Raw genomic sequence first — 23,032 nt, 5'->3', positions numbered from 1 at the left:
AAAAAAAAAAAAAAAAAAAAAAAAAAAAAAAAAAAAAAAAAAAAAAGTCAAGAACTGAACTGCTGGAAACCAGCCAGAGAAGCTGCTGGTTAAAAACAGATCCTGATTGGAGATGTAGGTAGGGATCACATTAGCTCAAGAGATCTTTTAATACTTGTCAAGCAGGCAAAGTGCACAAGAATGTAATAATCCACATTTAGATGACAAACTATAGTGTTGCAAAAGCCAGCTTCTCTGAGCAGCAGCATCATAATGGCTCTGGAAAATGGGGGAAAACCAGTTAAAACAAATCACCACGGGGGATCACTGAGGTGGATGCAAAATTTCCCTGTGGCTTCAGGGGCCAGGGATAAGTGGCGCTGCTGGGGCAGAGCCCGTGTGGGAGATGGGCAGGGGGAGGCCTTGGCACAGAGCTACAAAACCCTGCAGCAGCGAGGAAGTCCAGTACAACCCTGTCAGAAATGATCCTGAGCTAAAACAAGCACAGGGTTGCTTGTGAGTTCGTTTTGATCATTTCAGTCAAAAGTGGAGTGCATTGGGGGTAAGTCTGCTCCTTTTTCCTGCATTGTGTACCCTGTGCATGTGCCTGCTGTATGGGAGGGCATTGAAGTGATGCCAGCTCTCTCTGAGTGTGCAGCTCCACTGAGCTCATGCAGATCTTGGAGAGAGTGAGAGAGAGAGAGAGACGCAGCAGGGGAGTCCTGGCAGAAGGGAGATGGGGACAACAAATTCCTGCCTGTGCTTCTGCAAGACAAAACCCTGCACCATAAAGTAATAAATAGAATGCATCTTTCACGCTTGATATGCCACTCCCATTTAGTCCTCTCCCCTCCTCTTCCCATGTGTTTCCTGTCCAAAAATTTCATGACTTCATTTTTTTTCCTCCCTTTCTACTGCTGTTGGAATACTATGTAATCACAGCCAGCTCCACCAGGGAGATGGCAGGGCAGAAATGACTTGCAGTGGTGATGTGTGCCTGTCTATCTGCAGCAAGCTCACGGAGATATCACTTCATTGGAAGATCAGGATGTTCTTCTTTTTCTTTCTTTCTTTCTTTCTTTCTTTCTTTCTTTCTTTCTTTCTTTCTTTCTTTCTTTCTTTCTTTCTTTCTTTCTTTCTTTCTTTTCACCTCTTTCTCCCTTTCTGTGGAAGAAAATAGATGAAAGATGAGTTGTGCTGAAAGCCATTCCCATGTGCACCCCACTCCTCAGAGGGTTTTGCAGCTTTAGGTGTGATAGTCCATGTGCTGGAAAGTCCAAAATGCTGCAGTTTGCTATTGCATAAATGCTGTGGTGTTTCACAGTTGCTTCCCATGCTCCAGGGAAGACAAACATATTAATGCTGCTGGAGGAGACCTCAAAGGGAAGGGGGATGTGGTCTCAAGGAGCAATTTCTGGCACAGCTGCCCAAGTCTGCAACAGGAGCAGGTCTGCTGGTTGTGCTGCTCAGCTGCAGACAAACTGTTGCAGAGCCAGGGGACTCGAGCAGCCCTCGAGCACACTTCTGCACTTCTGGTTTGTGGGGAAGTGTCAGAGTGCTTTGCTTTACTAGGCTAATTTAGGCAGGTGCATTATGGAAACATTATTGCAGCAAATCGTTACTATTATGTTAAATGCATTTTGATCAAAGTGGCAGATTTGCACTAGATCATGACCATGGTGTCTCTGGGTATTTGTCTCATACGACAATGACTATGAGTACACTGAGCATGGCTTATCTCTATTATCGAGGACCATACGTGAGAGGCTTTTGAAAACTGTGTAGGGAGGAGAGGACAAATGCACTTTGATGTTCACCCAACTGTCCTTTATTATCCTAAAAAAGTGTTTCTGGCCAACACCTGCCACACTCCTGGTTGAGATTGCAGGAAAAGCAAGGATATTGCTCAATGCCCAGGCAGGAACGTGGTGTTCTGGGCAAGTCTTTGATGTGAGAGCAAGACTTGGTGGCAGGTGACCCTGAGCTCAGAAGCACAAGGTCTCTTCCAGTCATGCTTCCCTGCTGGACACCTCATCCAATGCCTTCTGGAAAGACTTCTGATTTCTCACTTACTGCACAGTGTTTGAACCTCAGCTCTGAGCATCTGTGCTGCCACTGGGTGCCTGTGTGAATTAGCACTGTGAGTCAGGCAGAAAACACAGCCACTGTTCAAGAGCAGATTTAACTCTGCAAGGCTGCTGTAATTAACTTCTCCTCCTGCTTACAATAGTCTAAAGGAGCTTCTGCTAAAAAACAAGCTTTGTCTGCAGTTCATTTATTTTCATTGTGTGCCCTTGATCTGGAGGCACAGCTGTCAGTCAAGGTGGTCTGGGTCAGTTCAAACATTACAGATTTTTGGGGTGTTCACTTGTTTTTGTTATTGTCTTTTTGTTTTGGTTTGGTTTTGGAATTATTTTTCATCACAGGCTACATCATACTGATTGAATTAAGGGATGATTGGGCAGCAGTAGCTGAAATCCCAAGAACAGGACCTGAAATAAAGCCCAAGCTCTGTGCTCAGTCCTTGTGGAGCAGCTGCTTGCTCTGGCCACCCAGGGATAAGGATTTGCCAGCAGGACCCCTCAAATTACAATTTTTCTTACTTGATCCTTCAGCTGGTGCCTGAAAGGTAAGAAAAGTTTCCTAGCATGTAGGCAAGCACAAAATAATTTATAATTGAAATGGTCCATGTTCCAAGGGTTTTCCATGCTCTCTGCTGTGTAGCTGGACATTGCACAGATGTGCATGCTGGGGAGGTGGCACACAGGCTGGGCATGTCCCCGTCCATCCCTTCATCATGCAGTACCAGTGTGAGGGATGCTGCCCTGCCCCAGCAGCACAGCTTGCCGTAGGCATCATTCCCATCCCTCCTTTTCACCTGGCACAACTGGAAGCAGCTGTTTTTTTTTTTTTTTTCTTTTCAGGCCTCAGCATGCAACTACCCAGGAAGTGCTGCTTCTCAGTCTGCTTCTGAGCCCTTTTCCTAGCCCATACCAATCTGCGAAGTCTGGTTTCCTACCTTCCCCTTGTGGCATTACTGCAGGTCTATTTGGTGCCTAGAGGGGTGTGACTGAGCAACCTGTTTTTTGTTTGTTTGTTTGCTTGTTTTTTAAACAGGAAAGCTTTACTCTTTCACTCCCTCTTCATTTGGAGGTGAATGAAAGCTCACCAACATAGCACCTTCAAAATCTGGTAGTTGCATAAGCCAGCCTTAACTACTGCTTTCTGCAACACCAGTGCAAATTTCTCCCCTCCTTGCTGAGATCCGCCTTAGCAAAGCTTAAAGGACTTTGCAAAAGGTTATCAGTCCTGAACGGAATCTGTGTGAGCACTGTGTGTACAAAAGGCTGGTGACTGTCACAGCTAAACAGTCTGAGTGAATCCCAATGGGTTTTGGGGTAGCAGCTGCCACATAGTGCTGATCCCTGATGCCATCTCTAACCTGTGACCAGGGATCACGTGAGGCTGGCTGGCCTGGTCCTTGTTTGTGTTAGGAATACACAACCCATGGGTGTGAGCATTATGCCTCTGCAGTTCAGCCCCTGCTCCTGCTAGCAGAGTCCCCTGGGCAAGCCAGGCAACCTGTCTCTGAGGGCCACCACAAGCCATACTCCCCACTGGACCGACAGTGTTTCATGACATCCCACCCCATAGTTTTAACCCCAAGCCACCCATCCTCTACCTCTCATACTCCTTTTGAGCTTCCTAATCTGACATATGCAAGGCGATGGTTTTTCCTCACTTCCAGGAGCTTGCCATTGATAGTTCAGCAGGGTTTTCTTGTCTGAATGGACTGGTGTGTTAAAGATATGGAATGAGATGCAGGGCTGCCTTGCCAGGCTCTCGTGACCTGCAAAACCATCACAAGGACTAAACGTCCAAGCTTTACGTGTCACACATCTAAGATCTGTCCTCACCATGCTAGCATGCAGGCCAGGAGTTCATGTCAAAGAAAATTAGCTGTCAAAGCTGTAATTGGGCAGGGATGGAAAGGAGGCTGGGAAAGTCCTGAACTTTGCTTTGTTTCTTTCCCTGCAGAAGCCAAGAAGGGAAGAGGAACCTTCCAAGAAAAGACAAGCACTGGCACCTCCAAGAATGCTTCACCTGACATCTGCTGAAAAAAAAAAAATAAAATAAAAAAGACATGTGTGTAGTCTTTTATTGTTTGAAACCTAAAAACATGACAAGAACTGCAGTGCAAAATGGAATCATCAAACAGAATAACCCGTGACTGTTTGTCACATATCAAATGGGTTTTCTACGCCTTGCTCAGTGCAAAACACTCCAATCTGGGGCTGCCAGCCTGGGTTGTGCAGAGCAGACAGGACCTGACTGATGCTCATCGCTTCTGACTGCTACCGTGGGATGTGGGCAGAGCAGGTGGCAGCCCAGGGATGTGGTTTGGCTGCCTGCAGCTCACCCGTTGCTCCTTTTCCTCGGGCAGCTGCGTGCAAAGCGAGCGGCGAAGCGGTGGCGGCACTCAGTCTCTGGTGGCAGCGATGCGGTCCACCTGCAAAAAGGAGAGCAGCTGTGAAAAGTGGAGCCCTGGCAGCAGGGAGGTGCAGCTGTGCTGCTGCTGCTGCTCGGATGGAGCATGCGGCCGTGCTCCATCCTGTCAGCCCTGGGATCTGCAGCATGGGGTTTGGATAGCCCCGGAGATGAGGCTTTTCTGCTCTCTGCAGTGTCCATCCTGAACTTAGACAAAGCAGGGCTTTGTGTGCGTGGGATAACAATCCCAGCTCGATGGGATTAGTCACTGTAACTGTAATACTACAGAAAAAAGCATGATGAAGGGTTAATCCTGGCTCTTGAGGGACACACAATGCTATGTACCTCAGCTCTTTCTTGCCTCTCTGTCAGTGCCCACAGAGGCTGATGCTACCTCCTCAGTGCCTCTGGGGCTGTGCTGGGAGCTCGTGAGTGCCTGTGCAGTGCTCTGGGGGAGTTGGGTGTTGGGGAAGTGGGGTTTGTCTTTTTGGGACATGGAGGTTCCCCTTGCTACATGCTGGGCAGGCTCCAAATGGAGCTGCAAATCCAGCACTGAAATTCTCCATCTTTGCCACACTGCACCAGCACCCTGGCAAAGCTCTGGCTCTGGAGGGACTGAGTCTGAGGCACAAACCAGAGCCCCCTAGCTCCTCTGGGGCAAGGCAGACACCGCATTAGCAGCATTGGCAGCAGGCTCTGTGCCAGGATGGGCATGGCTTTGAAACAGCCTGTGGGGCACTCAGGACAATTCGCTTTGTTTTTTTTCTACCTGTTTGCATTATGGGAAGCAGCATGCAACCAGGTTGGGTGGCCTTAGGAGCTGCCGCGGTTCCTCCAGGCTTAGGTGCCCTAAACCATGCCCCAGAAACCTGGCAAGATGAAGGTTACAGTGCTGCTTATGGCATCTTATTTAACTGGGGAGGTGGAAGTAAGAGACACCAAGAGCAACTCAGCCCCTGCATCTGGCACTTTAGAGCTGCTCAAATGCTGAATAAACACATTAATGTTCAGAGCAACTACTTTTTTTCAAGGGAGGTGGGAAAGGAGATGTCTGCAGACTGGTGTCACTAACAGAAGTGTTTCTGGAGCTGATGGCATGTGAGGCAGGGACACAGCATCAGTGTCTTTCAGTGCTGTGTGGAGGAGGTACATTTTGCAGGGCAATGTGAGACTCAGCTGACGTCTCTGCGTACAGCCTCTCGCTCTGCCACTGCCTCTCCCTGGGTAGAAGGGAAACCTGGGCTTTGCTCTCCCCAGCCCTGTGGAAGGCATTTATTGACAAGTCATTTCACATTCTCCTTCCTCTGTTTTTTACAGTCATAGGATAATGGCAGATATTTCCCTTTGGAACAGGACGTTATATAGGGCTTCCCACTGTGGCTGAAAAGCAGAAAACATCAAAGACCACAGCATTGCCTGGCTGGAGAGCCCTTCTCCCAGCCTAACATTTCCCTGCTTTCTTCTACTGATGAGAAAAGTGTTTCTTAGCTGATGTTTCTGCTGTGTTAAAGCACAGTTCTCTCTTTTCTGTGCTATAGCAACTACCCACATCTACTGAAGAGAAGTTTGTCTGGAGCCGTGACCAGCATACCCCAGTTATCCACAATCCCCTGGCTGCTGGCCTGCCACAAGCCAGCTGGTTGCATTAAATTGAAGACAGATACAATTAAATCACTCGCTTTATTGTTTTTCCATGTAATGTATGCCCTGATACCACTTGGACATGTGGTAACCCAAACAGGACTCTTCCTGGAGAAATGTGACAGTGACTACTGCCTCAGGAGCAGTTTTCAGCTCTAAATTTGTCACGCAGCTCGTCCCCTCTAAGGGCAAGGACTGTGACAAGCCCTTGTCCCTGGCTGGCAGCACCTGGAGGGCTGAGGGCAGATGGCTTTGGTCCACACTGATCTCTACATGGACCCAGCGACCTACAGCCCTGCAGCCAAAATTCCCTCCAAACCTGGTTGTTCTTCTCAGAAGCAGTTGGCTCATGCCCCCCTCCAGCCCCACTTGCCCCCTGCCTTACTTGGATGTGGTCCTGGATGCAATTCCTGTAGCCTACATGTTAAGCTCTGTTGTGAGCCCTTTCCCAAAGGCCGTCTGCCAGTTATGCTAAGGGAGGTGATGTGGCTGTTCCGTAGACTCAGGATTCCCCGTGGAGGGGAGTGGGTAAGGACCGCTGCTCTCCTTGAGCTGAGGACTCCATGAGCAGTGCAATGCACATTCACTGGGTCATCCTGCTGTGGTTCAGCAGGATTTTTTCCTGTGTGCATCATTTCCAGCTTTTTGCGGCTCTGAAATTCCCACCCCCCACTCCCCTACATTCCACCTGGCAGTGTCTGGCTGCACAGGCTGGCTGCTGTGCTTCTGGGGAGGTCACTGCCTGAACGTGAGTATCCCGTCTTGGCTTGGGGAGTATGTGTCTTCAGTTTTCCCATGGTAGACAAGTTGGAGCTGCTTGGATTGATGATAATTTTGATTTTCAGTGGTGTTTCTAGCTGGGCTTGGAAAAGCTCATCTTCCTGATGATGGGAAATGCTGAAAAAAAAAAAAAATACAAGAGGGAATGCGAGTCCCTGCCACAGCATAGAGCAGAATTGTTCAGCTGGAGACCACAGGGGCCGTTATGTCTGTTCACCCGCTGCCCTTGTGCTGGTCTTGTGGTGGGACTGCAAGTGCCAGAGAGAGGAGGTTTTGTGGCTGAAGCTGGGATTTCCCAGCACAACTGTGCCAGGAGCCAGGCCTGACAGCCCTGAAGGATGGCTTTGGCTACAGAACCAAGTTCCAGGCACATCCTCAGGGTGCCAACACGATGAGAGTCATCCTGTGAGGGCAAGACAGTGTCTTGCCCAGTATTGGGTGCTAGAAAGCACCCACCTGTGACTTCAGGAAGGCTTGTTCCAGCAGCAACTGGCATCAGCAGGGAGGACAGACAGCATCTCCATCCTAGCAATGACTCCATGGTGCACATGGTGACGTAGTTTTTTTGCATGGACAGAAATGAGAGGAGCAGGGAGGTGCTGGTCCTGTCCCTTGTAGGTTTGCTGACTCTTCCTCCTTGGTGGTGTCCCTTCAGTGCTGGCCAGCTATTAGGTTTGCTTGTGCAGGGTTGTCTCCTGCTTAATAAGGGCTTTGGGTGCCCCCACCCCCTAGCTCCCCACGCACGAGCTCCTGGACACCGTTGGTGCCTGGCTGTGAGCTGCATGGTGCCGCCAGTGTCTCCAGCACATCCAGGCTCCCCAAGGCTTTCGGGATCTGGTGTTACAGTAATCTCGCTGCTCACTGTCCAGATGCAGGCGAGCAGCTTGTTTGTTTAAAGTTGTTTCCATAGGAATGCGTAAGGATCATGGGAACATATTTTATTTGACCTTAACAATAAAAAATGAGACTGAGGAGGGGGAGGAGTCCTGTCACGTCTGGTTTGTGGGTCTCTGAGGCTGGGGAACCACTTTAGCACTGTGTGAACCATCTTAGCAAGCCAGCTTGCTTTTTTTTCTTCTCTTTTCCCTTTTCAAATGCCCACAATGTACTCCAACCAGCTGATAAAAGCAAGGAAATAGGACAGAAATAGCCTCTTCAAGGCACACAAGACAGCTTCTGGGTCAGGCCTGCCATAGTCCAGAAACCCTGAGCAGGATGTGGAAAAAAAAAAATCAAAAAAAGCCAGATTGTCCAAATGCAGGCATGGGCTGTGCCGCCAATGTGCGTGATTGGTCACAGCTGTCCCCACAATCTGTCTCTGCCCATGTTTGCAGCACTGAAGCAGTCAGTATCTGAGGGTTTGAGTTCTTGCTGCTGTGGGCAATGCCAGAGCTGCTCCTGTCTGCCGCCTGCAGCATGGGACTCTTGCTCTTTGGACCTTCCAAGCCGCAGGAGCTGGAAACGTGGCGAGCCAGATGGAGACGTAACGGCAGCAGTGAGGTGCTGAAAGAGCTGCCCAGCACTGAGGGGCGTGGGCAAGGGGGAAAGCAGCTACTGAGCTGTGGGCCTGGCCAGGAGGCTGCACTGAGATAACTCTCCATCCCTGTTTATCTGTTTCCCAGAAAGACCCACCAGCTTTCTAAAGCTAAGGCACTTAACTGCTCCTCTTAGCACTCCGAATACCATGGGGCCACTATGGTGCTACGGGGTGATGCTGTGGGGCTGGCAAAAGCACCAGGAACCCATCAGTCTGTATGGTGCCCGGTATACAAACAGGGGTCGCTCACCCACATTGTGAGGCAAGGAGCATGGATGGCTGCTTTTTAGGGGAAAAAATACAAAACTAACTTATTTCTAAAGGGGTGTAAGGATTGTTTGCTTTTCTCAAATCGAAAAGGAAATGCAGTCTAGGAACACCAGGCTGTCCTGCACAGCAAATCTTGCTGATATATAAGAAAGGCTCCGCTGATACTTGAGTGTTTTTGTGAAACAGCCTGGTAACTGGGAGCTTGTTTTACACCATCACCTTTTTGTTCCACCTATCTACAGCAAAAATGCTGTGGTGGGCTGATCTCCTTTCCACGCCTGTTCCTGGGGTAAGAATTCCCCATGGGCTGGCTGCTAGCTTCCCACTCAGAATCTTACAGTCACCTGAGAGCTGGCTTGTTTTTTTTTGGGGGGGAAGTGGCATTTCTGATTCCAGCTGCAACACAGGTGCTTTCTGTGTGAGCAGTCATTGTACGGGGCTCCTGGTGCGCTCCATGGCGGGGGGATGAAGAGCCATTGCCACACAGCAAGGGGAGAAGGTGTTGAAGGAACACCATGCCCCCGGGCTTGGTGTGCACTTGGCACAGCGCTCCTCCTAGCAAGACCCCTGTGCAAGGGCCAGCACCACTTTATAACAGAAAAGGAGTCCTTTAGTTAAATTAATTTAAGAAGGTTGCACAGATATGCAGTCAGCAGTTCGAGGCTCAGAAAAGAAACTTCACAAGGCCCACGCACAGCTCGTGTGAATGGTAGTTGTCAAAGCATGTTGCTCTAGAAGGGCCAAGGCATACTTTGGAGCAGGCAAGCTAGTGTATTTTTTTTCAAACCAAGTGCTCGTACCTGTCTGTAAACCTCAGCATCTGAGACCCTGGCTGCATCCCTCTGTTTGTCTTCTTACTGCCATTTCTATTGGCTTAAACTAAATTCAGTGCACAGTGTGTGTGCTTAGTTGCCCCACATGGGGTAATAAGCAATAGAGAACCCAGGCAGCACCCCAGATTTACCCACTCCCTTGCTCTTCAAATGGGGCAGTTCCTGGGCTGCACTGAAGGAACAGGGTCCCGTGTCTAGAAATGCAGCCAGGGCAGTGGAGCAGCTGGTGACAATCTCAGGTCTGCGAGCCGCAGTGGACAGCCCAGAGAGTAGGGAGCCTGAGCACGGCACAGCCCTGGAGGCACCTGAGGATGATGCTGCACACAGCTACCTTGCCTTGCCGGCTCCTTGCACTGTTCCCTCTCCTTTTAGCATCCTGAGCAGATAGGTCCTACAGCTGCACCAAAATGAAAGCTTTCAAAAACCCAAAGCTTTGATCTGTTTTACTTGTTTTTGTCTGTGACCTTAACACAAGCCTGTACTGCTGTTTCCTCCTGCAGTGCTGAGCAAGCAGAAGTGGACAATCTTGTTCCCGACATCTGGCTATGGTTTTGTGCGTGGGCACTGACTTTAACTGCAATAGTAAGAATGTGTGTGCATAGCTCCAAGGCACTAGCCTTCAAAAGCAGTCTTGTGACTTTACTACTACTTGTACAGGAAAGGTATTTGTAGGAAGAGCAAGTCCAGGCTGCTCGATTTTTTTAGGGAAATAGATTTCCATGTTTGATATTCTTCCCCTGCAGAGGTGAAGGTCCCTAAGGAAATTAATTCCTGAATGGCTCCAAGTGGAGGAGGGGTGGAATTCCAGATAGGCTTTTGTCATTGTGCATTTTGCTTACAAAGTTGTCCACACATTTTTAAGACATGAACAATCTCTAAGGCACCAGCTGTTGACTTACAAGAAATTAACTGTACCACCTCAGCATCCAAGCCATCCTGCACTGGGGCAGCAAAGCAGTGCTGTGGTGCTCCCAGCCTGTCTGACATTACCCAAGCTGGGGGCAGTAACAAAAAAGCTGAAAAAAAGAACTGAGTTTCAAAATCGTATGGGGCATGTGTGAAGATCACTGAGCACAGGTTGTATCTGGGCTGTATTTACTACTCTTTTGTTTTATCTAGTCATAGAAAAGTGGTTGTTAAATGACAATGAGGGTACTTAAGGTAATACCACCTGTTCTGCCGCCTTAGGGATGTTTCATGGGCTTTCCTCTTCACTGTTTTTGGTTAGCAGCAAAATCAAGAATAAAAAGTGAGTTGAAATATATCTCAGATGTTATTAAAAAAAAATATCTTGGCCAGTTAGAAGAGTTAGAAGAGAGTTAAGCTTTGGGTCTTTTTCTGCTTTGTATATATTGCCCTTAACTTTCACCGGGGTTACCTGTTCTTTAATAGATGTAACTAAAGACCAGTAATTCAGTTTGTTTAATGTAGGGCACTTGATTTTATTCAAAGGGTGAGATACAAAAAAGTAAGCAAAAAGACAGAACCCAAATTATAAAACACTACAGACAAAAGTAAGACATCTTCTGCATACAGCACACAACAGGAAACAAGATACAGACTGGTCCCCACAAACCAAGCCAGCTGGATATGTACAAGCACAGTACATATAGACCTAGAAGGGAAGAAATGGTGGTATTTGCCATTTCAAACATCTATTTACATAAACTGATTTGAAGGCAAATAGTCTTTCCGTTTATTCAAGCCAAATACTTCTTTGCTGTTTCTTCTTCCTGTTTCTGATGTGGAAGAGGGACTCCAGATTTTGAGGAAAGTTTGGTACGTTCAGGTAGGATCTAAAATCAGCCACAGGTAAACACTGATGTGCTGCTGCACGGGCCCAATTTCAATTTCCCTCTCCATCACATATGCTGCTGTCAGCCACCTACTTGTGGTGTCAAGGACTGCTAGTAACTACTAGAGAGGAAAAAAACAACAATTTTGCACTAATATTTTGGTCTTCTTTGGGCCTTTAGACATTTCAATCTGCAGCTTAACCAAACCTAGTATGTCTGTGCTAGTGTTAAGGTTCCAAATGGGGTGAGACTATATGTTGTCATATCCATGAGATCCCTCCCACTTATCTCCCAAATGGTCTATGTGAAGCTTTCACTAATGCAGCTCTTGACTACAAAGGGGCTGAGACATTCTGAACAAGGAGGTCAAGGCAGCTCACTGGATGGAAGAGAATCCCCTTATCAGTGGTACGCAGTTACCTTCCAGTCAGTAAGAGCATGCTAAAAAGGAGACAGCACTTCCCCTGTCAGCGCTGTACCTTACAAAGACAAGGCTACCCAAATACTGGTTTGGGCTCTTTATAAGCGTGTGTGTGCAGATGGTACTTACTCATCTCTCACATTCAGGAAAGAACTGTCTCTAGACTTTCTTCAGTACAGCTAGAAGGAAGAAACCTTTCTGGCAGAAGCGTACTCCACAAACAACTTTTCCATGTTTGTGGAATAACCTTACTAACAGTGTGGAATTTGGCTAAGATCTGTTACAAAGAAACAGCATGCCGAGCCTGAAGTTCTCTGGTGTTCGGTAATTAGAAAAAACCTTAAGACCTATGGGGCTTGTACTTCCCTTTAAGCCTCTGCAGACATAGATGAGGAAAACAGTTAACTTCAGTCAAAATAAACTATGATAAACATATGAAGTAATAGGCAGCTTCTATTTCAAATGACAAAGGCCTTTATCTGTATTTACCTGTGGCTCAATTTTAGTGACAAGGGCTACTGAATTTTTGAACACCTCAGTTAGGAAAGAGGGAGTTTTACTGGCTCAGTAAGCAAAACATTCATTCTGGAGAGCAGAAGACTGACTGGCTGTTAATAAATATCACAAGACATTCTGAAAGTTTTCTAGGGAAAAGAGAAACATCATCTGTTCATCAAAATGCAACACATCTACACAAAATGAAGTAAGGAAAGCTAAGAAGAGTCCTTTATACATTCTCACTTCACACAGGCATAGCAATTAACAACAATGAGATGGTGTACGGATTCCCTACCATGCTCATCAGAGAAATTCTTCATAGCAAGTGGGCTCTACAGCATTCTTTGATATTAAGCATTACAACATCCAACAGCCTAGTTGCAATTAGCGACTAACTTCTGTTTTGGCAGGCGGATTTTTGTACACTTCAGGCAGTTTACTGGCAACTTGCAGAATACAGGGGGTGAATACTACCTTTACTTCTGACAAGTGAAGTATTCGTCATGAGTTTTAATGCCTTAAATTACTAAGAATAAGGATTTGTCTATCACAGCATTAAAACCAAGCAACTCAGCAATATCTGTACAGTTACACCCAACTGGAAAGTGTCAGACTTAAATTTCCAACTTAGAATCCTGTTCTTTGGTCCTCTTTGTAGACAAGTTACTTTCATAAATATTTAACAGCCCGAATGATCAAACTTTTACTGAACAACAATCTGTATTTTAACATGGTATCTACCATCCTGTTTGCTAGGAGACTTGGTAAGCTAGCAGACAATCTGTATGAGGCTAGACAAAAGCAATGCTTGTTGCTTTTCTTCTGAATGGAATAGGAGAAATAGATCTTAATTCTCTTGCAGGTTCTTTCCCATTAGACCCCATGCTAACAAGAACATAGGATGTGATACTGCAAGTCCTTATGCTGGGGAGTAGGGGGAAACCCTTCCTGGCTTCCCACCCTCCATGTTAAAGATTCACAGTTTTCCTTCTCTTAAGAGCTGAGTGGGAGATGGAAGAAAATTAACTGTCTCCAAACTGTTAGTATTGAACATACATTGTTTGTTCCTTAAGGAGTAGTATCCTCGCAGATGAAGCAGGGAAGAAGTCTACAAGTCATGTTTAGGCAGAGGCACATAACTGTTACAAGTTAGTGCCTCATAGGCAAATATTGTACAAATAAAATTAAGTATTTACTTCTTTGCTCTTAAACAGACACTGGCAGCACAATGCATTCATAAATTAATAGTCTGAATACAACGTGTTAATAAACATACATATATTGGCTTTAAGAAACTTTTTCCAGGCACGCAGCATTTTAATCTAATTAACAAAATAAAACAGCCTTGAGCTGACACTGAATTGAAGTTAAATAGGCTACTGTGGTTTTATATAAAGTAGAATTGCTACGTGGTCTTTGGAAACACCTCAGTCTGAGCAGTTGTCTTTTACTGTACAGGTCAGGATGGATTACTACTACTTGGCAGTTGTCTTGCAACCTGCATGAGGAGAGCTACGTTTACATTTGTTAAAGCAGTGATCAGTAAAGCAAGTGATCTGGAATATTCACCATGACTTGTCAAGCATTGCTTTACACCTTGTAGTTTGCTTTTCTTTTTATGCTGTGTATAAAGCTAATTCAAAGCCTACCACCCAGGCAGGAAATTCACTTTTTTGCATTAGGAAACACCTAGCTAACTGCCATTTAATGACTTTTTCAAAGCTGGTATGAGATCTTAAAGGCATGTTTTCTGTGTAATTTCTGATTCTCTGCAAACTTGTTATACAAGTATCAGTGTATTTTTTTCCACGTGTATCAAGCCTTTATCCCCTCCAGTTTTAAAACAGCTGAATTTGACATAATCACATATGCCACTACAACTGTATGAACTACTCATAAATAAACAAGAACCCATGTATTTTAACAGGGGACTTTGTCTAATGTAATAAGCCTCAGAAAGGAATATTCAGTGTCATCTCTGTCTGAGAGACACAAGGCAAAAACTTTCTTCTACACGTTCAGACTAGTAAGTGACCTGCAGCAACATAAAGCCCATTCCTTACAATCTGTTTGTAGTGCCACAGTGCTCAGTTCAAGGGGAAAAAGCTTTATCCCTCAATGCAGGAAGAGTGCTATTCGTTTAAAAAACAATCACACAAAGAAAATCACCAAAACCCAGCATCAACAAAGCACCACCACAAACTGAGCACTGTTATATTCCTCTGTTTTTCCTCACTTTGCTATGCATCCATTCTGAGTCAGACACTGCTTCCACTTACACTTGAAGGCGCGAGTTCCACTGTCTTCATGGGCACAACTACAGATACCTGCTGGTGTTACATGGTGAGTTATGGCCCACCGAGTCTATGAGATTGTCAGTTGCTAGGTATTTGGCATAGATAAAATCTTTCTGAAACAAAATTACTTTCTTAACACATTTACCACATGCCTAAAATTTCAGAGGCTGTGACAGGTCAGTTGAATTCCCTTTTATAAATGAGGCAGAAATTGACCCAAATGCTTGTTTACAGTTTCTCACTGTTAAAATATCTGCACAAGCATGACCAGTAACAGCTCTTGTTCCAGTTGCATAATCTCATATCCTGCTTCACTGCCTGAGAGCATGACAGGTAATTCACTGAATGGTTTCTCATCAATGACTGGAATGAGTCACACTGGATAAGAAAAAATGACAGTATCTGAAAGTAAAGTGAAGGGCCCCTTACCTAGAAGGCTCAGTAATCTTTAAAGAAAACCATTCAATATCTTGCATGGAAATCTATTGTTCAAAAAACCCAAAGCTACTGACATAGCATGTGGAATCAATTTGACAATCACTAATGTAATGGAAGTATGGTGATCGTGTACACAAACAATGATTTACCAAAATAAGATTTACCTAGGGGACTTTAAAATCAAGTTATTTTGGTACCAAAAAAAGTCTTTCATTTAATTCCCCTTTGCCCCTATGATTCAGATGATCTTTCACTCTACAGTTACGGACTTGGCCAGATTTCTTGGAAAATCAACCTGCAGAGAGGGAGGAGAAAGAAGATGCTTGTGAGTAGTTAGATACTTTCTTTGTGTATAACTTTGTAATGCGTGGAATGTTTGTTCTGTGTTTAAATTGAAAATGACTGAACACATTTTCCTGTTAACTTAGGATAATCAATGCCAAAAAACTCCATTGACTTCAGTCGTTACAACTGTCAAAAACTAAGGAGTTAGTCTCTTCAATGTAAATTGCTACAGTTCTCAAATGATAAAAGGTCACTGCAGTAAGTGGTAGAGGCCAGTGTCTGTATTAAGATCAAATAACTAACACAGACTGTTTTTTTTAAACACCCGTCTGTTGATTTTGATTTTAAACTTCATTTTAGCTTCCTACCAGCTCTCCAGCAACAGTACGCTTGTACCAGAAAACAGACGTCCAACTCAAACTGCATGAGGCTCAGTCACGTGTAGTAGACTGCCTTCACGTTTTGTTCACAAAAGCTTCTGCAATTTTTGGGTCTACCATTTAACCTGGCAGTTCCAGTAGCTCAAGCAATCACACAGACAACCCCCATAGACTTCAAACTTCACTCAGCACATCTTTTTCAGACCTGTAAATAGCAAACACAAGTGCAGGAGATTAGGAAGGGAACACTGTACTTACATCATATCCTCTGAGAACTGCAAGGTGGAAAGCCAGAAGCTGAAGGGGGATGACACTCAGGATCCCCTGCAGACAGTCCACTGAATGCGGAACTTTGATTGTTCTCTTATTGTTCTTAATTGTCTCAATGTCTTCCTTATCACAAATGATGACAGGTCGCCCCTGTAACAAAGGGAAATGTTGAAGAAAAACATGTCATGAAGGTTCTTTTCTCACTTCTGTTCATATCACTGGTAGCAAGAATTTTTTACTTAATTTAAAGGAAAGCAGCTTAGCATCACACAGGCATTCCAGTAACAAATTTTAAAGGGTAAACAAACCACACTAGGCTCCTGCATCTGTTAACTTATGCCGGTGCACTTTTCTTATTGAAAACAAAAACAAAAAAATCACTGCATTCTGCAATCGCAAGCCTGAACACTCTGAAGTGTTACCTTTTCTGAAATCTGACAGAACTGGGAAATCCCAGAGGTTGAAAAAATATCCCTCCTCCCCCCCCCGCCCAACAACAAACAAAGGTTGTTAGCAATTGTTTTCTAAGCTAATGAAATAGTGTTAAAACTGAAAACTTTCCTCCTTCAGTACCTGTAATAGTATGCATCTAACAATGTTTTGAACCTAACCCATGCTGACACGAAGTTTTTAGCTTCCAGCTTCCATTACCCTGCAAGACCACTTGCAAAGGCCTTTCTCTGAAGGTTAAAGACAGCAGCCTCCCTCCTTTTTTTTTTTTTTTTTTTTAAAAAAAAAAAAAAAAAAAAAAGATAGCTTCTTGGGCTATGAAAAGCCCAAGAGGACCATTTACTGAATTCATATTTTAGGCAGTGACACTAAAGCAAATAGTTTGGCACCTGCAAAACTGCTTCTATATTAAAACCAACATTTCTGATGCACTGTAAAGTTTTACAGGTACTTACTTGTCGTGCAATGACCTGCTGGAGAGCATTCTGGCACTTAGCATATGTATGGTCTCTCATGATGATCATGATAACAGGCATGAGTTTGTCCACCAACGCAAGAGGGCCATGCTTCAGCTCACCTGCCAATATCCCCTCAGAGTGCATGTAGGTAATTTCTTTAATTTTCTAGATGGAGAAAAAGAATATTCATATAGCTTTAGGCAAACTTTGTTTGTTTATTTTTATTATTACATGAACATCTCTCTGGTTTCTTCCACTTTCTATGTAATTTAAGTTTGTAAGAGTGCGTTCTGGCTCTCCTCAGATCCATTACATGGACAAGCCAGCCTGAAAACCTAAATCAAAGTAGTGCACCTGGGCTGAGCTGCATATAGGCCATCACAACACACCAAACCCACCACAGGCCTTATGATTTGCCATCAGTCAACACATATATCACCATAGTCTTGAACTGGGCAGGCCAATACAAAGATGACATTTGCATGTCCATAGGCGACAGCACTAATACCAACAACAATCTCCTCAAAGGTAGAAACTACAGCTCACAGGTTCTAGAAAGTATGTGCTCAGTTTTGGATGCTGAACATTCCTGGAAATGCCACCCCAACAGTTCAAAGAACTAAGTTTATTAGGGTGCCCAGTCTGTCACAGTAATTCAATATGGACCTAAAGCATTCCCAATGTGAATGCTGAAACTACGCCCTTTCAATCCGTGGTGACCAGTAGCTGTTATGTGCGTTGGGTATCTTTACATGGAAATTACAGAAGTGGTATGGTGAGTTCTAGCTATTCCACCCAGTATGTCAGCCAACAGGCCACAGCTGTTAGCTGCTTTTGAATTAATTAGTAGTCAGATATCTAATGTGAGTCCATAGCTAAGTGCATTTGAACCAGTTTTAAATAAAGAAATCTCTTACCAAAGCTCCCTCAAGACATGTAGCATAATGGTAGCCACGTCCCATGATAAGAACAGACTTCTGATGGTATAGCTCTGTGGCTAGCTTCTGGATCTCATCATCCATACTCAGCACTTCTTTAATCAAGTCTAGAACAGAAGAATTAAAGTTGTGTGCATTTATATCCCTCTGCTTCTCAAACTGCTCATACTTCATATACACAGATAGCAACGACTTGCAGAGAGAGTGTACCCAGTATTTTAATAATTCAATGTAGTGGTCTGAAAGCATCAGAGGGAAAGCAGTTGCAAAGAGTTATAACTAATAGTCACATTGCACAAATCTCATCCCCTCAGTCTTTCAAAAGCAAAGTTTGTGCATTGTGAAGTTCATCTATGCTACTGAATATCATTTGGCAAGACACAATAAATGCAACAGTTTCCTACCTGGCAGTCCTTTTAGACCACGCATGATTTCCTTGCGTCTTTCTTGCACAGAAATTCTGTCATCACACATCATTAGAGCAAACATCACCAAAGAGACAAACTGGCTGGTATAGGCCTAATAAGGGAATGGGTGAAGAGGGAGAAAGAAAGAAAATGTCATTAAGACAGTAAGCAAATGGTTGTCACCTGCTACAACATTCTTCAACTAGCTGCTGACTTTAGTCTTAGCATGTTTTTAAATCGTACCTTTCCTTCCAATTAAGCAGGAAAGGCCAACATGAAATTCACACGGCGTTTGCTCAAATGGATGATTGCAATGGCACAATCTCTGCAAGCTCCCAGAGATTACGATACAAAAAACAAAGTGGAATATTTCTGGGATTCCTGGCAATTATTAAATCCTATTTTCTGACTGTAACTGTGTCCTTCTTTCTCTATTTGAGCGAGCAAATGATGAGAACACTGAAGACTAGAAGACCCAGCAACTGAAGATGTACAGTGGAACCTCACTACTACACCTGGCCACTGTGACAGGACAGCTGGCTCTAGCTTTTTTTGGACCACATGAAAATGCACATGGAATGCAAAGACTATTGAAAAGGTAGGGTGATTTCAAACCCTTCCTCCCCCCAGTTTGTTAAGAACAGATTTTGAGCTCTTCCACTTGCAAAGGCTATGTATTTCTCTAAAAGATTAGAGTGACTGGTATCATTGACTCCAGGAACAGTCATCTGCACAGCAAAGTGAAACTAGCACTCAAAGAAATTCTATCTGCATAAACATTTAAGGCATTATATCCAACATCTATTATAAAGTCTAGCCTCTGTAGTCCATAAAAGACAACTGTTATGAAACGGTCTGTGGTGCAAGCCTTGGACTGAAGTTGCTTAGAATTCAGATTAAGGTTTGTAGTAGTTCTGTCCCTCTCTAAACAATAATAAAACAAACATCCACAGTGATATATCAGAGAAGATTTAAATAGCTCTGAAGGAATCTAGAAAAGCTTCAGTTATGTTTACTAGCAGAGTTTGATACACAATGTGATCTACTTTGTTTTGGTTAGTACATAGTTGCAGGTTACATTAGCAAATAGCACTGAACCTTAACAATACTTGGATTGTTTGTAGTATGTTCTCAAAATGAACCTGGATGCACATTCTCCCTTTAGGGGGATAATCTCTTCAAGTTCGTATTTCATATACACGCAACTTTGTTAACTCACCACACCACCAGAGAGAAAATGCCAAATTCAATTATCTCCTAACTATAATGTTGGCTATATGAAAACAACCCAGGGACAAACAACTCGTTCAACTGTTTCTTGCAGGAGACTCATGAATTTTCCATGATCAAATTCCCCACTGAACTATTAAACTCAAATGTGGTTTTTGGCTGAATTTATGTAACAGATTGACATCATCTTGCCTCTAAATATAACTAAATCAAAGCAGATTTCACCATGCAGAAGCACTTCATCGAAATGAAATGCAGCAAAGCAAGTTATTTTATACTGTATCTCACACAGCCAGATACATTAACCACAGAATAACTCTTAGATGGACATAAATACTGGTTTTCTTTAAAAGACCATTTCCCCATTTGCTGTTCAGTTACTGTTTTAATATCACACTTTCTTTGGTAAAAGCAGTGTGATTAAGGGTAGTTGTGTATTGCCTAAGTTTCCAAAGCTGTGTCTTACAATTTCTTTTTCCATATTTAGACTTTCATTTAAAATGAGTCTGCACCTCAGGACAAATAATGACAGAGGAGTGAATTTTTGCCTCTTATGAAATAGAATCAGCAATTGCAACTGTTAAAAAGGGAATGAAGAGCATTCAGAGGACCCATATAATAGCCAGCTCCTTCACAGGTGATTCAGTAAGATCTATGAACTTGTTATTTACCTTGGTACTCGCAACACCAATCTCTGGTCCTGCATTGATATGGACTCCACAATCTGTCTCTCGTGATATAGAGCTGCCAACTGTATTAGTTATTCCTACGGTTAAGGCTCCTCTCTCTTTGCAATACCGAAGACCCATCAAAGTATCTGCTGTCTCACCTGAAAATACAGATATTTACAATGCTGCAATTTGGTATTGGTTACTGCTGACACCGAAGATGTAAAACAGCAGTGCTTTTCTAAATATAATCTCCTAAGTTTGCATTTGTTTGTAAGTCAGAAGAGTTAGCAATTATGGCAGACCACGCACACTGTGTTTTATCCCTAAAAAGAAGAGTGAAATCTAGAAAACACAGAACCTGAAGACAGTACTTATGCTACCATGGTTAAAAAAACAACTTAAGTTCAAGTGTATCTCATTCAGCATAAACAGCTTCTTCCCCTTCCCAGTTACTAAATATTCACCTTGGGGTGTTGTGGGGGGTAGAACCCATGTATTAAGGACATCCATACATAACCTAGCTGAAGTGTACAGCAGATGAAAAAGCATTAATTTACACCTAGCCATGAGAGTCTTCCCATGTTAACGCCATCGAAACCATACAACTGCTTGGCTGATGGTGCTCACCAACAACCTGGTATCTTCTCAAAGAAGTAATGCCAAAAACTGATCACTCCTGTATAAAATTGTTTGCACAACGCCAACAGAGGCTATCTTAGATCAGACTTCAGTTAACATGTTGTTTCAAAAATTCAAGATATAAGAAATTAGAAATAGTTGGTTTAAAAATGAAGTCAACAGATGGGGAAAAAGAAACCTCACACTGATTATCCCCAGAACTGCTGCTTGTGAGCTGAGCTCCAGACATGGGCCTAGAAATAGAAGCTACTGTACATTCTACCCAGCGTTACCAGTTTACCGTTATTCTAAACACCTTTTTTGATGTACTCCTGCACAAATAAGGTGACAACAGAAAACAAGACCAAAACAAAATACCGCCAAGGTTAGGTACAATTCTACTTCAGTACACCAATACATATAAACACTGTCTGCACATTACATTACTTACTACAAGTCATATAGGGTGGAAATCTAGGGCTAGAAAAACAGATCTATGGGTGGGGAGAACTGGGGTTATTTGAGCTCAATGTTTACTTTAGTTTTGTGCTGCCTGATGACTAAGCTTAGGTTCCAGGAAAATCCTTGTTTGCTTGCCACATCCAACACTTCAGGGAAAAGATGCATCCCCTAGTGTGCCCTCAATTGTGTTCACTGCTAGATTTGAGACAGTGCAACTTATAAGGGGAAGAAGCAACACGTGTCCTAAAACCCAGGGAAAACTGCAACATTTACATGAATCCCCTACAAAGAGGTGATCTTCTAAATTACCTGACACTGAGGAGGAAAAAAATACTGTCCTGTTAACAAGAATATTTTAACATACAGAGAAAAACTAGTTTTAATAACAAAGCTGAAGATCAGGTGTGACAATCTAGAACAGTAAATGCAACTAAAATGAAAAAGACATTTTGTCCTGGAAAAAGACAAATTGTCCTGGAAAATATTTTGGATAGGACATATCACTTTTTTTTTTTTTTTTTTTCCCCCCCTAAGCTTAAGTGTATGTTTTCTCTCTCACTCCATTCCGAGGTTGTTCTATTTTTTCAGATACTCTTCTGTAATAGCTTCGTGTCTTTTATGGATCTGACGCACAATGTTGCTTAGTATCTGGTACTACTAACAAAAGAACTGAAACTATTCAAAAGAAGCTATTGACTTGTCTTTACCCAGACTTCAAAGGATTTTTTTTTTTAGTATGCTGACTGATGAAATATTTGATCACAGATAAAGGAAACAAAACCATTGTTACCATATGTAAGGCTCATCTAAACAAAGTCAAACACCCACCCACATGCAGATGGACGGGAGGAGAAACACCTTGTTTTTAACCAATTTCTAGCATGTCTGTGCCAATTTCTTCATTTGCATGTATCATGTACAATCCTAGAGGCAGGCACAAGAACTGGCCCTGCTGCCTTTTCCCTCCTAAGCTAACGGTTACATGAAAGATGTGAGTGAGTGGGTTGTAAAGTGAGATCATACCTGACTGGCTGATGAAAAAGCAAACATCATCTCTGAAGACAGGAGTGTTTCTATCCAAGAAATCACTGGCTAGTTCAACCATAACAGGTAATTCAGTCAGTTCTTCCAGAACCTGACGGGTCTGGTAAAAGGAGACGTCAAAGTTACATATTAGATTTTATTTAAAGAAAACTGTTTGGAATGTAAAAAGTCTCCTAGCCCCCACACAGGAAAATATTATCAAAATACATGCAAAAAATAGCAATGGATTATATTTTAATTACTCAGTATACTCATACTCAACTCACATTCAACTAACCCTGTGAAAAGCTATCCTTTTGGCCCAACAAAAAGCCTATGAGGCCAGCTTCTTCCAATTGTTCTTAAAAAATCTCACTTATATAATACAGGGTGTCATTCTATCAGACTATAACTTGTATTACTGAAGAATTCAGAAGCTACCACCACTATCCAGGCCAAGCCAGAAACCTGTTTTGGCTAGTCAGTTGATCACTATTAACATTATCTTATACAGCTGTCCAAGATGAACAAAAAAATATATTTTTTTGTTCTTGTAAATCAGTTAACATAGCTGTGCTCCGCAGATTTTCTGAGGATATCCCAATAAAAGATTCCTCTGTGAAGTTGTGGAGTACTTTAAATTTCAACATTATGGGCTGCCAATCTACAATAGAAAAAAGCTTCATCTAAAACCATCATGATTTATCCAGTGATTATGTCACATGTCAGAGAAACAAAATCACATGCTGCTGATACACACAGCCAGCACTTCTGTAAGGTATAAAGCAAAACCTCTTCAGAGTACTGGGCAAGCACAGAGAGGTCTCTAAGCATGTGCCCTAGCTGTCTGCATAAAGAGAAA

General features: G+C 43.5%; 1 protein-coding gene across 3 annotated transcripts in view; it reads right to left on the bottom strand.

Moving 5' to 3' along the window:
* Positions 1-4,124: 4,124 nt before the first annotated feature.
* GFPT1 (glutamine--fructose-6-phosphate transaminase 1) overlaps positions 4,125-23,032 on the bottom strand; it is a 43,158-nt gene continuing 24,250 nt past the window's right edge. For 2 of the 3 annotated variants that reach the window (XM_035345009.1, XM_035345011.1), the window contains 7 exons: positions 22,171-22,291; positions 20,068-20,225; positions 18,164-18,278; positions 17,739-17,866; positions 16,819-16,986; positions 15,902-16,063; positions 10,941-15,273 (listed from right to left, as the gene is read on the bottom strand). In XM_035345009.1, the coding sequence (XP_035200900.1) occupies positions 15,229-15,273; positions 15,902-16,063; positions 16,819-16,986; positions 17,739-17,866; positions 18,164-18,278; positions 20,068-20,225; positions 22,171-22,291 (897 nt within the window). In that variant the 3' untranslated portion in view covers positions 10,941-15,228. Of the gene's footprint in view, positions 4,490-10,940; positions 15,274-15,901; positions 16,064-16,818; positions 16,987-17,738; positions 17,867-18,163; positions 18,279-20,067; positions 20,226-22,170; positions 22,292-23,032 lie in introns of those variants that run through there. The other variant, XM_035345010.1, reaches the window with a different exon arrangement.

Source organism: Oxyura jamaicensis, chromosome 22 (genome assembly GCF_011077185.1).
Source record: "Oxyura jamaicensis isolate SHBP4307 breed ruddy duck chromosome 22, BPBGC_Ojam_1.0, whole genome shotgun sequence".
Taxonomy (NCBI): Eukaryota; Metazoa; Chordata; class Aves; order Anseriformes; family Anatidae; genus Oxyura; species Oxyura jamaicensis.
The sequence above is the reverse complement of the archived record's forward strand: the minus strand, read 5'-3'. Positions and strand labels throughout refer to the sequence as shown.